The 15,986-nt window shown below is 59.7% G+C and overlaps 1 protein-coding gene across 1 annotated transcript; it reads right to left on the bottom strand.

Moving 5' to 3' along the window:
- Nucleotides 1–2,602: 2,602 nt before the first annotated feature.
- Nucleotides 2,603–15,377, bottom strand: DGAT1 (diacylglycerol O-acyltransferase 1). Its single transcript, XM_084227500.1, has 4 exons — nucleotides 15,301–15,377; nucleotides 12,464–12,551; nucleotides 9,335–9,397; nucleotides 2,603–3,762 (listed from the first exon to the last, which is right to left on the bottom strand). Exons 2-4 carry the CDS (start codon nucleotides 12,533–12,535, stop codon nucleotides 3,616–3,618), a joined length of 282 nt encoding a protein of 93 aa, XP_084083626.1. The 5' UTR covers nucleotides 12,536–12,551; nucleotides 15,301–15,377; the 3' UTR covers nucleotides 2,603–3,615.
- Between the last annotated feature and the right edge of the window lie 609 nt (nucleotides 15,378–15,986).

The raw sequence follows: 15,986 nt of genomic DNA, 5'->3' as shown, positions 1-15,986 counted from the left end.
GAATTTCAATCACTGGGGGGAGGGGCGGGGGGGAGGGGCGGGTCCTGGCAGGGCCATAGAGAGCGCACACAGGTCCTGGCAGGTCCTGGCAGGGCCATAGAGAGCGCACACAGGTCCTGGCAGGTCCTGGCAGGGCCATAGAGAGCGGCCCCAGGTCCTGGCAGGTCCCAGCAGGGCCATAGAGAGCGCACACAGGTCCTGGCAGGGCCATAGAGAGCACACACAGGTCCTGGCAGGGCCATAGAGAGCGCACACAGGTCCTGGCAGGGCCATAGAGAGCAGCCCCAGGTCCTGGCAGGGCCATAGAGAGCGCACACAGGTCCTGGCAGGGCCATGGAGAGCGCACACAGGTCCTGGCAGGGCCATAGAGAGCGCACACAGGTCCTGGCAGGGCCATAGAGAGCGCACACAGGTCCTGGCAGGGCCATGGAGAGCGCACACAGGTCCTGGCAGGGCCATAGAGAGCGCACACAGGTCCTGGCAGGGCCATAGAGAGCGCACACAGGTCCTGGCAGGGCCATAGAGCGCACACAGGTCCTGGCAGGGCCATGGAGAGCACCCACAGGTCCTGGCAGGGCCATAGAGAGCGCACACAGGTCCTGGCAGGGCCATAGAGAGCGCACACAGGTCCTGGCAGGGCCATAGAGAGCGGCCCCAGGTCCTGGCAGGGCCATAGAGAGCAGCCCCAGGTCCTGGCAGGGCCATGGAGAGCACACACAGGTCCTGGCAGGGCCATAGAGAGCACACAGGTCCTGGCAGGGCCATGAACATTCCCAGGTCCTGGCAGGACCATGGACAGGGACAGGTCCTGGCAGGGCCACAGAGGTCACCCCCAGGTCCTGGCAGGGCCATAGAGAGCACCCCCAGGTCCTGGCAGGGCCATAGAGCACACACAGGTCCTGGCAGGGCCATGAATATTCCCAGGTCCTGGCAGGGCCATAGAGGTCACACCCAGGTCCTGGCAGGGCCATAGAGCACAACCCCAGGTCCTGGCAGGGCCATGGAGAGCACCCCCAGGTCCTGGCAGGATCATGGACAGGGACAGGTCCCGCCAGGGCCATAGAGAGCGCACACAGGTCCTGGCAGGGCCATGAACATTCCCAGGTCCTGGCAGGGCCATGGAGGTCACCCCCAGGTCCTGGCAGGGCCATAGAGGTCACCCCCAGGTCCTGGCAGGTCCCGGTGGGGGCGGGGTCAGTCCATAAAGTGCCGATAGCGCCGCGGGGGCTCCTCCGAGGCTGGGGGGGGTCCCCAAAACCCCCCGGGGATCCCCCCAAAGCCCCCCCGGTATTGCATTGATCCCACAGCCAGCGCTTCCTTCGGGAGGGGGGGGAATTGGGGGGGCCGGGGGGGTCCCAGGGGGGATTTGGGGGGTCCCAGAGAGGATTTGGGGGGTCCGCGGGTGGTTTTGGGGGTCCCCAAGGAGGAGTTGGGGGCCCCCAGGGGGGTCCCAGGGGGTTTTGGGGGTCCCCAGCGGAGTCCTGAGGAGGTTTGGGGGTCCCCAGGGGGGATTTGGGGGGTCCCCGGGGGGGTTTGGGGGTCCCAGGGGGGATCCAGGGAGGATTGGGGGGTCCCAGGGAGGATTTGGGGGGTCCCAGGGAGGATTTGGGGGTCCCCAGGGGGGTCCCAGGGGGTTTTGAGGGGGTCCCGGGAGGGTTTGGGGAGCCCTGAGGGGATTTGGGGGTCCCAGGGGGGATTTGGGGGGTCCCGGGTGGTTTTGGGGGTCCCCAAGGAGGATTTGGGGGTCCCCAAGGGGGTCCCAGGGGGGGTTTGGGGGGTCCTTAGGGAGGATTTGGGGGTCCCCGAAGGGATTTGGGGGTGCTCAGGAGGGATCCAGGGAAGATTGGGGGGATCCCAGCGGGGATTTGGGGGGTCCCAGGGGGGTTTGGGGAGCCCTGAGGGGATTTGGGGGTCCCCAGAGGAATTTGGGGAGTCCCCAGGGGGGATCCAGAGAGGACTGGGGGGTCCCAGGGGGGTCCTGGGGGGGTTTGGGGTCCCCAGGGGGGATTTGGGGGGTCCTCAAGGAGGATTTGGGGAGCCCTGAAGGGATTTGGGGAGTCCCCAGGGAGGATTTGGGGGTCCCCAAGGGGGTCCCGGGGGGATTTGGGGGGTCCCAGGGGGGGTTTGGGGGGTCCCTGGGGGTTTGTGGGATCCCTCAGGAGTTTTGGGGGGTCTCTGGGGGGATCCCCGGAGGTTTTGGGGGGGATCCCTTGGTGGGGGGGGGGGGGGGTTGGGGGATTCCCAGAATCCCCCCGGGGGGGGTTTTGGGGGGTCCCTGGGGGGATTTTGGGGGTCCCTGAGGGGATTTGGGGGGGGTCCCTGGGGGTTTTGGGGGGTCCCTGGGAGGATTTTGGGATCCCCGGAGGTTTTGGGGGGGATCCCTTGGTGGGGGGAGGGGTTGGGGGGATTCCCAGAATCCCCCGGGAGGATTTTGGGGGGTCCCGGGATCCCCTGAGGGGTCCCTGGGTGGGATTTGGGGGTCCCTGGGTGGGATTTTTGGGGGGATCCCCGGAGGTTTTGGGGGGGATCCCTTGGTGGGGGGAGGGGTTGGGGGGATTCCCAGAATCCCCCGGGAGGATTTTGGGGGGTCCCGGGACCCCCTGGAGCTTTGGGGGACCCCGGGATTTCTGGGGGGGGGTCCGGGGGTGTCCTGGGGGGTTATCCCGGGTGGTCCCGGGTGGATTTGGGGGGTCCCGGGGGGATTTGGGGATCCCGGGACCCCCGGGGGGGCTCGGGGCAGTTTTGGGGTGTCCGGGGGTCTGTCCCGGGTGGATTTGGGGGGTCCCGGGGGGATTTGGGGTCCCTGGGACCCCCGGGCTGTCCTGGTGAGGTTTGGGGGTGTCCGGGGGGGTCTGTCCTGGGTTTGTCCCGGGTGGATTTGGGGGGTCCCGGGGGGATTTTGGGGGGATTTGGGGATCCTGGGACCCCCGGGGGGTTCGGGGGTGTCCGGGGCTCTGTCCTGGGTTTGTCCCGGGTGGATTTGGGGGGGTCCCGGGGGGATTTGGGGGACCCCAGGACACCCGGTTTGTCCCGGGTCTGTCCTGGGTCTGTCCCGGCTGTGTCCCCAAGGTGTTCTGGGGGGATTTGGGGGGGATTTGGGACCCCGGGGTGGCTCGGTGGGATTTGGGGGTGTCCGGGGGGTGTGTCCCGGGTGTGTCCCGGGTGTGTCCCGGGTCTGTCCTGGGTGGATCTGGAGGATCCCGGGTGGATTTGGGGGGATTTGGGACCCCCGGGGTGTCTCGGGGGTGGCTCAGTGGGGTTCGGGGGTGTGTCCCGGGTCTGTCCGGGTCTGTCCCGGGTCTGTCCCGGTTTGTCCCGGGTCTGTCCCGGGTGGATTTGGGGGGTCTCGGGTGGATTTGGGGGGATTTGGGGGGGATGTGGGACCCCCGGGGTGGCTCGGTGGGGTTCAGGGGTGTGTCCCGGGTCTGTCCCGGGTCTGTCCCGGTCTGTCCCGGTCTGTCCCGGGTGGATTTGGGGGGTCTCGGGTGGATTTGGGGGGGATTTGGGGGGGATGTGGGACCCCCGGGGTGGCTCGGTGGGGTTCGGGGGTGTGTCCCGATCTGTCCCGGTTTATCCCGGGTCTGTCCCGGGTCTGTCCCGGTCTGTCCCGGGCTGTCAGGGCTGTCCCTCGCAGTTGAGCACGTAGTAGTCGTGCACGTACATGAGCACGGCGATGGGCTGGCCCAGGATCAGCGACATCCACACGGCCGCGTTGCCATAGTGACCGCGCAGGAAGCGCGACACCAGCCAGGCCAGCGGGATCTGGGGACAAAGGGACAGGGACAGGGTCACACGGTGTCACACGGTGTCACACGGTGTCACCTGACAGCCCCTGCCACCCCTCTGCCATCCCCCTGCCCCGCGACACCAGCCAGGCCAGCGGGATCTGGGGACAAAGGGACAGAGAGTGTCACACGGTGTCACACGGTGTCACACGGTGTCATCTGTCACACCCTGCCATCCCCCTGCCCCGCGACACCAGCCAGGCCAGCGGGATCTGGGGACAAAGGGACAGAGAGTGTCACACGGTGTCACACGGTGTCACACGGTGTCATCTGTCACACCCTGCCATCCCCCTGCCCCGCGACACCAGCCAGGCCAGCGGGATCTGGGGACAAAGGGACAGGGACAGGGTCACACGGTGTCACCTGCCACCCTCTGGTGTCACCTGCCACCCTCTGCCACCCCTCTGCCATCCCCTGCCCTGCAACACCAGCCAGGCCAGCGGGATCTGGGGACAAAGGGACAGAGACAGGGTCACACGGTGTCACACAGTGTCACACGGTGTCACCTGACACCCCCTGCCATCCCCCTGCCCCGCGACACCAGCCAGGCCAGCGGGATCTGGGGACAAAGGGACAGGGACAGGGTCACACGGTGTCACACGGTGTCACCTGCCAGCCCCTGCCATCCCCCTGTCACCTCCTGCCACCCCCTGTCACCCCCTGCCCCGTGACACCAGCCAGGCCAGCGGGATCTGGGGACACAGGGACAGGGACAGGGTCACACGGTGTCACACGGTGTCATCTGTCACACCCTGGTGTCCCCTGCCATCCCCTGCCCAGTGACACCAGCCACGCCAGCGGGATCTGGGGACAAAGGGGACAGGGACAGAGAGTGTCACACGGTGTCACCTGCCATCCCTCTGTCACCCCTCTGCCATCCCCTGTCACCCCCTGCCCCACGACACCAGCCAGGCCAGCGGGATCTGGGGACAAGGACAGACAGGGACAAGGATGAGGACGCAAGGACAGACAGACAGGGACAGAGGGACAGTGACAGACAGGGGACAGGGACACAGGGACACGGGGACACAGGGACAGGGACAGAGGGACAGGGGACAGGGACACAGGGACAAGGACAGAGGGACAGAGACAAGGATGAGGACACAGGGACAGATGGTCAAGGACAGACGGACAGGGGACAGGGACACAGGGACAGGGATGAGGACACAGGGACAGGGGGACAGGGACAGACGGACAGGGGACAGGGGGACACGGACAGGGGACGGGCACACAGGGACAGGGACAAGGACACAGGGACAGACGGACAGACGGACAGAGGACAGGGACAGGGACATAGGGACAGGGACAAGGACATGGACACAGGGACAGGAGGACACAGGGACACGGGGACAGGGACAGGGGACAGGGACAAGGATGAGGACACAGGGACAGATGGTCAAGGACAGACGGACAGGGGACAGGGACACAGGGACAAGGATGAGGACACAGGGACAGGGACAGACAGGGGACAGGGGGAGACAGACAGGGGACGGGCACACAGGGACAAGGACACAGACACAGGGATAGGGGACAGGGACAGACAGACGGGGAACAGGGGGACACAGGGACAAGGATGAGGACACAGGGACAGGGACAGACGGACGGGGGACAGAGACACAGGGACAGGGACAGGGGGACAGGGACAGACGGACAGGGGACAGGGGGACACGGACAGGGGACAGGCACACAGGGACAAGGACAAGGACAAGGACACAGACACAGGGACAGACGGACAGGGGGCAGAGGGACACGGGGACAGAGACAAGGATGAGGACACAGGGACAGATGGTCAGGGACAGACGGACAGGGGACAGGGACAGAGGGACACGGGGACAGTGACAAGGACATGGACACAGGGACACAGGGACAGACGGACAGGGACAGGGGACAGAGACAAGGATGAGGATACAGGGACAGATGGACAGGGACAGACGGACAGGGGACAGGGGGACACAGGGACACTGTCCCTCCCCTTTTTGGGGACCCCAAACCCACTGAGCCCCCTTTTTTAGGTGCCCCAGTTTTGGGGTGCCCCGGGTTTTGGGGTGCTCAGGTTTGGGGTGCCCTGAGTTTTGGGGTGCCCCAGTTTTGGGGTGCCCTGGGTTTTGGGGTGCCCCGGTTTTGGGGTGCCCTCGGTTTTGGGGTGCCCTGGTTTTGGGGTGCTCCAGTATTGGGGTGCCCCGGGTTTTGGGGTGCCCTGGATTTGGGGTGCCCCGGCTTTGGGGTGCCCCGGTTTTGGGGTGATCCAGATTTGGGGTGCCCTGGTTTTGGGGTGCCACGGTTTTGGGGCGCTCCAGTTTTGGGGTGCTCCAGTTTTGGGGTGCCCCAGTTTTGGGGAGATCCAGATTTGGGGTGCACTGGGTTTTGGGGTGCCGCAGTTTTGGGGTGCCCTGGATTTTCTGGGTGCCCAGTTTTGGGGTGCCTCAGTTTTGGGGTGCCCCAGTTTTGGGGTTCCCCAGTATTGGGGTTCCCCAGTATTGGGGTGCCCCAGTTTTAGGGTGCCCTGGATTTTGGGGTGCCCTGGTTTTGGGGTGATCCAGATTTGGGGTGCCCTGGTTTTGGGGTGCCCCGGTTTTGGGGTGCTCCAGATTTGGGGTGCCCTGGGTTTTGGGGCGCCCCAGTATTGGGGTGCCCGGTTTTGGGGTGCCCTGAGTTTTGGGGTGCCTTGGGATTTGGGGTGCCCTGGATTTTGGGGTGCTCTGGGTTTTGGGGTGTCCCAGTTTTGGGGTGTCCCATTTTTGGGGTGCCCTGAGTTTTGGGGTGCCCCGGGTTTTGGGGTGCTCCAGATTTGGGGTGCTCCAGTTTTGGAGTGCCCAGGGTTTTGGGGTGCTCCGGTTTGGGGTGCCCTGGGTTTTGGGGTGCCCCAGCTTCGGGGTGCCCTGGGTTTTGGGGTGCCCCGGTTTTGGGGTGCCCTGTTTTTTGGGGGCCCCTGGGTTTTGGGGTGCCCTGCTTTTTAGGGTGCTCCAGTATTGGGGTGCCCTGGTTTTGGGGTGCCCAGTTTTGGGGTGCTCTGGAATTTGGGGTGCCCGGTTTTGGGGCGCTCCAGTTTTGGGGTGCCCCGGGTTTTGGGGTGCCCCAGTTTTGGGGTGCCCAGGTTTGGGGCGCTCCAGTTTTGGGGTGCCCCAGTTTTGGGGTGCCCTGGGTTTTGAGGTGCCCCAGTTTTGGGGTGCCCCGGGTTTTGGGGTGCTCCGGATTTGGGGTGCCCTGGGTTTTGGAGTTCCCCAATTTTGGGGTGCCCCAATTTTGGGGTTCCCCGTTTTTAGGGTACCCCATTTTTTGACTGTCCCACTTTTAGGGCGCCTATTTTTGGGGTTCCCCATTTTCGGGGTTCCCCATTTTTTGATTTCCCTGGTTTTGGGGTGCTCTGGATTTTGGGGTTCCCCACTTTTAGGATTCTCAGTTTTTGGGGTACCCCATTTTTTGGGGTTCTCCCCTTTTAGGATGCCCCATTTTTGGGGTGCCAAGTTTTTGGGGTTCCCCGCTTTTAGGGCTCCCCATTTTTGGGGTTCCCCAGTTTTAGCATGCCCCGGTTTTGGGGTTACCCCATTTTTGGGGTGCCCTGGGTTTTGGGGGTTCCCCACTTTTTGGATTCTCAGGTTTTGGGATGCCAAGTTTTTGGGGTTCCCCGGTTTTAGGGTACCCCATTTTTGGGGTTCCCCAATTTTGGATTGCTCTGGTTTTTGGGGTGCCCTGGTTTTTGGGGTTCCCCACTTTTAGGATTTTCAGTTTTTGGGGTACCCCATTTTTTGGGGTTCTCCATTTTTTGGGTTCCACACTTTTAGCATGCCCTGGTTTTGGGGTTACCCCAGTTTTGGGGTGCCCTGGTTTTGGGGTTACCCCAGTTTTGGGGTGCCCTGGTTTTGGGGTTCCCCACTTTTAGGATTCTCAGTTTTTGGGGTACCTCATTTTTTTGTGTGCCCTGGTTTTTGGGGTACCCCATTTTTTGGGGTTTTCCACTTTTAGGATCCCCTGGTTTTTGGGGTTCCCCGTTTTTGGGGCTCCCCACTTTTCAGGTGCCTCATTTTTGGGGTTCCCTATTTTTGGGGTGACCCATTTTTGGGGTTTCCCACTTTTAGGATTCTCAGGTTTTGGGGTCCCTGAGTTTTTGGGGTTCCCCATTTTTGGATTCCCTTTATTTTGGGGTGCCATGTTTTTGGGGTTCCCCGGTTTTAGGGTACCCCATTTTTGGGGTTCCCCAGTTTTAGCATGCCCCGGTTTTGGGGTTCCCCAATTTTGGATTGCTCTGTTTTTTGGGGTGCCCTGGTTTTTGGGGTTCCCCACTTTTAGGATTCTTAGTTTTTGGGGCTCCCCATTTTTCAGGTGCCTCATTTTTGGGGTTCCCTATTTTTGGGGTGACCCATTTTTGGGGTTTCCCACTTTTAGGATTCTCAGGTTTTGGGGTCCCTGAGTTTTTGGGGTTCCCCATTTTTGGAATCCCTTTATTTTGGGGTGCCAAGTTTTTGGGGTTCCCCGGTTTTAGGGTTCCCCATTTTTGGGGCTCCCCAATTTTGGATTGCTCTGTTTTTTGGGGTGCCCTGGTTTTTGGGGTTCCCCACTTTTAGGATTTTCAGTTTTTGGGGCTCTCTGGGTTTTTGGGGTGCCCATATTTCGGGGTTCCCATTTTTGGGGCTCTCTGGGTTTTTGGGGTGCCTGTTATTGGGGTGCCCCGGGTTTTGGGGTGCCCCGGGTTTTGGGGTGCCGGTTTTTGGGGCTCCCTGGCTTTAGTGTCTCCCTGGGTTTTTGGGGTCCCCTGGGTTTTGGGATCCCCCCGGGTTTCGGGGTCCCCTGGTGTTTTTGGGGTGCCCAAGTTTTGGGGTGCTGGGTTTCAGGGTCCCCCGGGTGTTTTTGGGGTCCACCCAGTGTTTTTAAGGTCCCCCGGTGTTTTTAGGGTCCCCCGGTGTTTTTGGGGTCCCCCCGGTATTTCGGGGTCCCTCTGTGTTTTGGGGTTCCCCGGTGTTTCGGGGTCCCCCCGGTATTTTTGGGGTCCCCCCGGTGTTTTGGGGTCCCCCCGGTATTTTGGGGTCCCCCCAGGTTTTTGGGGTCCCCCCTGTTTTTGGGGTGTCTCACCTGAGCCGCCATGCCCATGAAGAGCCGGAACATGCGCAGGGGGACGCTCATGGTGGATTTTTGGGGTCCCCCCCCGGTGTTTTAGGGTCCCCCCCCGGTGTTTTGGGGTCCCCCCGGTATTTTGGGGTGCGGTTTTTGGGGTCCCCCCGGTTTTTGGGGTGTCTCACCTGAGCCGCCATGCCCATGAAGAGCCGGAACACGCGCAGGGGGACGCTCACGGTGTTTTGGGATCCCCCCCGCTGTTTTAGGGTCCCCCCGCTGTTTTAGGGTCCCCCCTGGTTTTGGGGTCCCCCCAGGTTTTTGGGGTCCCCCCAGGTGTTTTTGGGGTGTCTCACCTGAGCCGCCATGCCCATGAAGAGCCGGAACATGCGCAGGGGGACGCTCATGGTGGATTTTAGGGTCCTCCCCCCGGTGTTTTGGGGTCCCCCCGGTATTTTGGGGTGCGGTTTTTGGGGTCCCCCCCGGTTTTTGGGGTGTCTCACCTGAGCCGCCATGCCCATGAAGGCCCAGAGCCGGAACATGCGCAGGGGGACGCTCACCAGGTACTGCGGGGACAGCGGAATTGGGGGGACCCCCGTCAGATTTGGGGGGACCCCCGGGGGATTGGGGGGACCCCCGGGGATTGGGGGGGGCCCCCGGGGGACTGGGGGGGGTCTGGGATTGGGGGGGCTCCCCGTGGGATTGGGGGGGACCCGGGATTTTGGGGAGGATCTGGGATTGGGAGGGTCCAGGATTTGGGGGGACAGCGGGGATTGGGGACCCCGTGAGATTTGGGGGGGCCCCGGGACTGGGGGGGGGTCTCGGATTTGGGGGGGACAGCGACACTGGGGGGGGGGTCTGGGATTTGGGGAGACCCCGGGATTGGGGGGACCCCCGGGGAATTGGGGGAGACAGCGAGATTGGGGACCCCGTGAGATTTGGGGGGGGTCCGGGATTGGGGGGGGTCCGGGAGATTTGGGGGGACCCCCGGGGGATTGGGGGGACCCCGTGGGATTTGGGGGGACAGCGGGATTGGGGGTGGTCAGGGATTTGGGGGGAACCCCCTGTGGGATTTGGGGGGGGGCGGGATTTGGGGGACCCTCAGGCTTCTGGGGACAGCGGGGATTGGGGGGACCCCCGGGGGATTGGGGGGACAGCGGGATTGGGGACCCCGTGAGATTTGGGGGGGTCTGGGATTGGGGGGGAGTCCAGAATCGGGGGGGGGTCTGGGATTGGGGGGGGTCCAGGATTGGGAGGGGTCTGGGATTGGGGGGACCCCCGTCAGATTTGGGGGGACCCCCGGGGGATTGGGGAGACCCCCCGTGGGATTTGAGGGGGTCCGGGATTTGGGGGGGACCCCAGGATTTGGGGGGGCCCGGGATTTTTGGGGGGGTCCCAGAAGGAATTTTGGGGGACCCCCAGGGATTTTGGGCTTCCCCCGATGGATTTTTGGGGTCCCTGCTGGGATTTGGGGTCCCCGATGGGATTTCTGGGGTCCCCCCTGTGGATTTTTGGGCTCCCTCCCTGTGGATTTTGGGGTCCCCCCGGTGGATTTTTGGGCTCCCCCTGGTGGATTTTGGGGTCCCCCCTGTGGATTTTGGGGTCCCTGGTTGGGTTTTTGGGTCCCCCTGTATTTTTGGGCTCCCCCCGGTATTTTCAGGCTCCCCCCAGTGGGATTTTTGGGGTCCCCCCGGTGTTTTTGGGGTCCCCGTCGGGGTTTTTGGGGGTCCCTGATGGGACAATTTGGGTTGGGATTTTTTGGGCTCCCCCCGGTGTTTTTGGGGTCTCTGATGGGATTTTTTGGGGTCCCCCCTGTGATTTTGGGCTCCCCCCGTGGATTTCGGGCTCCCCCCGTGGATTTTCAGGCTCCCCCTATGGATTTTTGGGTCCCCTCGGTATTTTCAGGCTCCCCCCTGTGGATTTTTGGGGTCCCCTCTGGGATTTCGGGGTCCCCCCCTGTGGATTTCGGGGTCTCCCCCGGTGTTTTTGGCTCCCCCCTGTGGATTTTTGGGCTCCCCCCGTTGGGATTTCGGGCTCCCCCCTGTGGATTTTGGGTCCCCCTGGTGTTTTTGGGGTCCCTGGTGGGATTTGGGGTTCCCTGGTGGGATTTTTGGGGTCCCCGATGGGATTTTTGGGGGTCTCTGGTTGGGTTTTCGGGGTCCCCCTGGTATTTCGGTCTCCCCCCCCTGTGGATTTCGGGCTCCCCCCCGGTGTTTTTGGTGTCCCCCGGTGTTTTCGGGCTCCCCCCTCTGGGATTTCGGGGTCCCCCCTGTGGATTTTGGGGTCCCTGGTGGGATTTGGGCTCCCCCCTGTGGATTTTCGGGTCCCCCCTGTGGATTTCGGGCTCCCCCCTGGTATTTTTGGGGTCCCTGGTGGATTTTGGGGTCCCCCCTGTGGATTTTGGGGTCCCTGATGGGATTTCAGGCTCCCCCCTGTGGATTTTTGGTCTCCCTCCGGTGTTTCTGGGGTCCCTGGTTGGGTTTTTGGGTCCCCCCGGTATTTTCGGGCTCCCCCCGGTGGATTTTTGGGTCCCCCCCGGTGTTTTTGGGGTCCCCCCGGTATTTTCGGGCTCCCCCCCGGTATTTTTGGGGTCCTCCCTGGTGGTTTTGGGCTCCCCCCGTTGGATTTCGGGCTCCCCCCCGGGTATTTTGGGCTCCCCCCGGTATTTTTGGGCTCCCCCCTGTGGATTTTTGGGTCCCCCCGGTGTTTTTGGGCTCCCCCCTGTGGATTTCGGGCTCCCCCTGTGGATTTTTGGGGTCCCCCCCGGTATTTTCGGGCTCCCCCCGGTGTTTTTGGGGTCCCTGGTGGGTTTTGGGGTTCCCCCGGTGGATTTTTGGGCTCCCCCCAGTATTTTTGGGGTCCCCCCTGTGATTTTGGGTCCACCCCGGTATTTTCGGGGTCCCCCCTGTGGATTTTTGGGGTCCCCCCGTTGGGATTTCGGGCTCCCCCCTGTGGATTTTCAGGCTCCCCCCGGTATTTTCGGGGTCCCCCCATTGGATTTCGGGCTCCCCCCGGTGTTTTTGGGGTCCCCCCGGTGTTTTTGGGGTCCCCGGGGTATTTTTGGGGTCCCCAATGGGATATTTTGGGGTCCCCAATGGGGTATTTCGGGGTCCCCCCTGTGGATTTCGGGCTCCCCCCTGGTATTTTTGGTCTCCCCACTGTGGATTTTTGGGCTCCCCCCTGGTATTTTCGGGGTCCCCCCAGTGGATTTCGGGCTCCCCCCGGTGTTTTCGGGGTCCCTGGTGGATTTTGGGCTCCCCCCTGTGGATTTTTGGGCTCCCCCCAGTGATTTCCGGCTCCCCCCTGTGGATTTTGGGTCCCCCTGGTGTTTTTGGGGTCCCTGGTGGGATTTGGGGTGCCTGGTTGGGTTTCTGGGTCCCCCCCGATGTTTTTGGGGTCCCTGGTTGGGTTTTTGGTCTCCCCCCTCTGGGATTTCAGACTCCTCCCCGGTATTTTGGGCTCCCCCCTGTGGATTTTTGGTCTCCCCCCTGTGGATTTTCGGGGTCCCTGGGGTATTTTTGGGGTCCCCCCGGGTGTTTTTGGGGTCCCTGGGGTATTTTTGGGGTCCCCCCGGTGTTTTCGGGGTCCCGGGGTGTTTTTGGGGTCCCCCCGGGTGTTTTTGGGGCGCAGACCTCGTGGAAGAAGGCGCTGGCCAGGAACACGCCCGCCTGCGCCGCCCACTTGGGGACGCCCCTGCGCAGCATCGGCTTGTAGAAGTGCCTGGGGACCCCAAAACATCGGCACCAGGGGCACCCCAAAAACCCCGGGGTACCCCAAAACCCCAACCCCCAAAATTACTGCCCAAAAAAACCAAAAAACCCCAAAATTCCTGCCCAAAAAAACCCCAACCCCCAAAATTCCTACCCAAAAAACCAAAAAACCCCCAAATTCCTGCCCAAAAAACCAAAAAACCCCAAAATTCTTGCCCAAAAAAACCCAAATTATCCCCAAAACAGCCCCACCCCCAAAATCATCACACGGGGCACCCCAAAAACCCCAACCCTCAAAATTCCTGCCCAAAAAACCCCAAAACCCCAAAATTCCTGCCCAAAAAAACCCCAAATTATCCCCAAATACCCCAACCCCCCAAAATCATCACACGGGGCACCCCAAAAACCCCGGGGCACCCCAAAAACCCCAATCCCCCAAAATATCATCACACGGGGCACCCCAAAACAGCCCCACCCCCAAACACCTCAAAATATCACACGAGGCACCCCAAAAACCTCAGGGACCCCCAAAAATATCATCACACGGGACACCCCAAAATATCACACGGGGCACCCCAAAACCCCGGGGCACCCCAAAACAGCCCAACCTCAAAAATTCCTGCCCAAAAAACCCCAAAATCCAAAAAACCCCAAAATTCCTGCCCAAAAAACCCAAAAAACCCCAAAATTCCTGCCCCAAAAAACCCCAAAATTCCTGCCCCCAAATCAAAAAAACCCCCAAAATTCCTGCCCAAAAAACCCCCAAAACCCCCCAAATTTCCTGCCCCAAAAACCCCAAATTATCCCCAAAATTCCCCCTCAAAGCCCCAAATTCCTGCCCAAAAAACCCCAAAAAAACCCCAAAATTCCTGCCAAAAAAACCCCAAAACCCCAAAATTCCTGCCCAAAAAACCCCAAAATTCCCCCTCAAAGCCCCAAATTCCTGCTCAAAAACCCCAAATTATCCCCAAAACAGCCCCAACCCCCAAAATCATCACACGGGGCACCCCAAAAACCCCGGGGCACCCCAGAACAGCCCCACCCCAAAATTCCTGCCCAAAAAACCCCCAAAACCCCCCAAATTTCCTGCCCAAAAAACCCCAAATTATCCCCAAAATTCCCCCTCAAAGCCCCAAATTCCTGCCCCAAAACCCCAAATCCCCCCAAAATTCCCAAATTCCTGCCCAAAAAACCCCAAATCCCCCCAAATCCCGCCCCCAAAACCCCCAGAATTCCTGCCCAAAATTCCCCCCAAATTATCCCCAAAATTCCCTCTCAAAGCCCCAAATTCCTGCCAAAAAAAACCCCAAATCCCCCCAAAATATCCCAACCCCACCAATTCCTGCACAAAAAAAACCCAAAAAAACCAAAATTCCCCCTCAAACCCCACAAATTCCTGCCCAAAAACCCCCAAAAAACCCCAAAATCTCCCTCCAACCCCCAAAATCCTGCCCAAAAACGCCCAAAACTCCTGCCCAAAAAAATCCAAATTTTCCACAAAATTCCCCCTCAAACCCTCAAATTCCTGCCCAAAAACCCCAAATTATCCCCAAAACAGCCCAACCCCCAAAATTCCTGCCCCAAACCCCCCAAAACCCAAAAATTCCTGCCCAAAACCCCCAAATCCCCCCCAAATCCCCCCAAAATCCCGCCCCCAAAACCCCCCAAAATTCCTGCCCAAAAAAACCCCAAATCCCCCCAAAATTCCCCCTCCAACCCCCAAATTCCTGCCCAAAATTCCCCCAAATTATCCCCAAAATTCCTCAAACACCGAAATTGCTGCCCAAAAAATCCCCCAAAAACCAAAAAAACCCCTCAAACCCCAAAAATTCCTGCCCAAAAACCCCCAAATTCCTGCCCAAAAACCCAAAATCCCCTCAAAATCCCCCCAAAATCCCCCTCCAACCCCCAAAATCCTGCTCAAAAATTCCCCCAAATTCCTGCCCCAAAAAAACCCCAAAACCCCCAAAATTCCCCCTCAAACCCAAAATCCTGCCCAAAAAACCCCAAAATTCCCCCTCAAAGCTCCCAAATCCCCGAAGTTCCTCCCCAAATTCTCACTCAATCCCCCAAAATCCCCAACAAAATCCCAAATTTCCCCCAAATTCCTCCCCAAAATCCCAAATTTCCCCTCAAACCCCCCCAAAAACACAACTATCCCCCAAAAATTCCCAAATTCTCTCCCCCAAAAATCCCAGATTTTCCCCCAAATCCCCCCCAAACCCAAATTCCTCCCCAAACCTCCTCAAATCCCCCCAAAAATCCCAAATTCCTCCCTAAAAATCCCAAATTTTCCCCAAAATTCTCCATTTCTCCCCAAAAATCCCAAATTTCCCCAAATTTTCGGCCCCAAATCCCCCCAAAATCCCAAATTTCCCCCAAAAATCCAAAATTTCCCCCAAATTTTTCCCAAAATTCCCCCCAAATTTCCCCTGAAATCCCAAATTTCCCCCAAAATTCAAATTTTTCCTAAATTTTTGCCCCCAATCCCCCCCAAAATCCCAACTGTCCCCCAAAATTCCCCCCAAAATCCCAAAATTCCCCCAAAATTGCCCCCCAAAATTCCAAATTTTCCCGAAATTTTTCCCCAAAATCCCAATTTTCCCCCAAATCCCCCCCAAATCCCAAATTCCCCCCCAAGTTCCTCTCCAAAACTTCACCAAAACCTCCCAAAAACCCAAATTCCTCCCCCAAAATCCCAAATTTTTCCCCTCAAATCCCAAATTTCCCCAAATTTTCCCCAAATTTCCTCTCCCCACCTGAGGCACCATTTGTGCACGGGGATGTTCCAGTTCTGCCAGAAATACGTCACGGACTCCGAATTCCTGGGGGGAAAAAGGGGATCAGGAACCCCAAAATCATCCCAAAATCACCCCAAAAATCATCCTAAAAAATCCTAAAATCCCCTAAAATCCCAAATCCACCCCAAAATCCCAAATTCCCCCAAAGTTTCCCCAAAATCCCAAATTGTCCCGAGCAGGTGACGGATTCTGAGTTCCTGGGGGTAAAAAAAGGGCTCAGGAACCCCAAAATCACCCCAAAAAAACCCCCCAAAACCCCAAAAATCACCCCCAAAAAATCCTAAAATCCCAAATTGCCCCAAAAATCCCAAATTCCCCCCAAATTCCCCCAAAATCCCCAATTGCCCCGAGCAGGTGACGGATTCTGAATTCCTGGGGGTAAAAAAGGGCTCAGGAACCCCAAAATCACCCCAAAAAACCCCAAAATAACCCCGAAATCATCCCAAAATCATCCTAAAAAATCCTAAAATCCCAAATCCACCCCAAAAATCCCAAATTGCCCCGAGCAGGTGACGGATTCTGAATTCCTGGGGGTAAAAAAGGGGATCAGGAACCCCAAAATCACCCCAAAATCATCCCAAAAACCCCAAATCCACCCTAAAGTCCCAAATTCCCCCAAATTCCCCCCAAAAATCCCAAATTGC

Source organism: Fringilla coelebs, assembly GCF_963513975.1.
Source record: "Fringilla coelebs genome assembly, contig: SCAFFOLD_280, whole genome shotgun sequence".
In the NCBI taxonomy this organism is placed as follows: domain Eukaryota; kingdom Metazoa; phylum Chordata; class Aves; order Passeriformes; family Fringillidae; genus Fringilla; species Fringilla coelebs.
Note: the sequence above shows the minus strand (reverse complement) of the source record. Positions and strands in the feature narration are given on the sequence as shown.

Excerpts from the sequence above, each read along its gene's own strand:
- DGAT1 (XM_084227500.1), bottom strand. The coding sequence starts at position 12,535 with ATGCTGCGCAGGGGCGTCCCCAAGTGGGCGGCGCAGGCGGGCGTGTTC. Across the intron at positions 9,398-12,463 it reads CCAGCGCCTTCTTCCACGAG|TACCTGGTGAGCGTCCCCCT; the intron begins GTCTGCGCCCCA and ends CTGTCCCCGCAG. Across the intron at positions 3,763-9,334 it reads TCATGGGCATGGCGGCTCAG|ATCCCGCTGGCCTGGCTGGT; the intron begins GTGAGACACCCC and ends CTTTGTCCCCAG.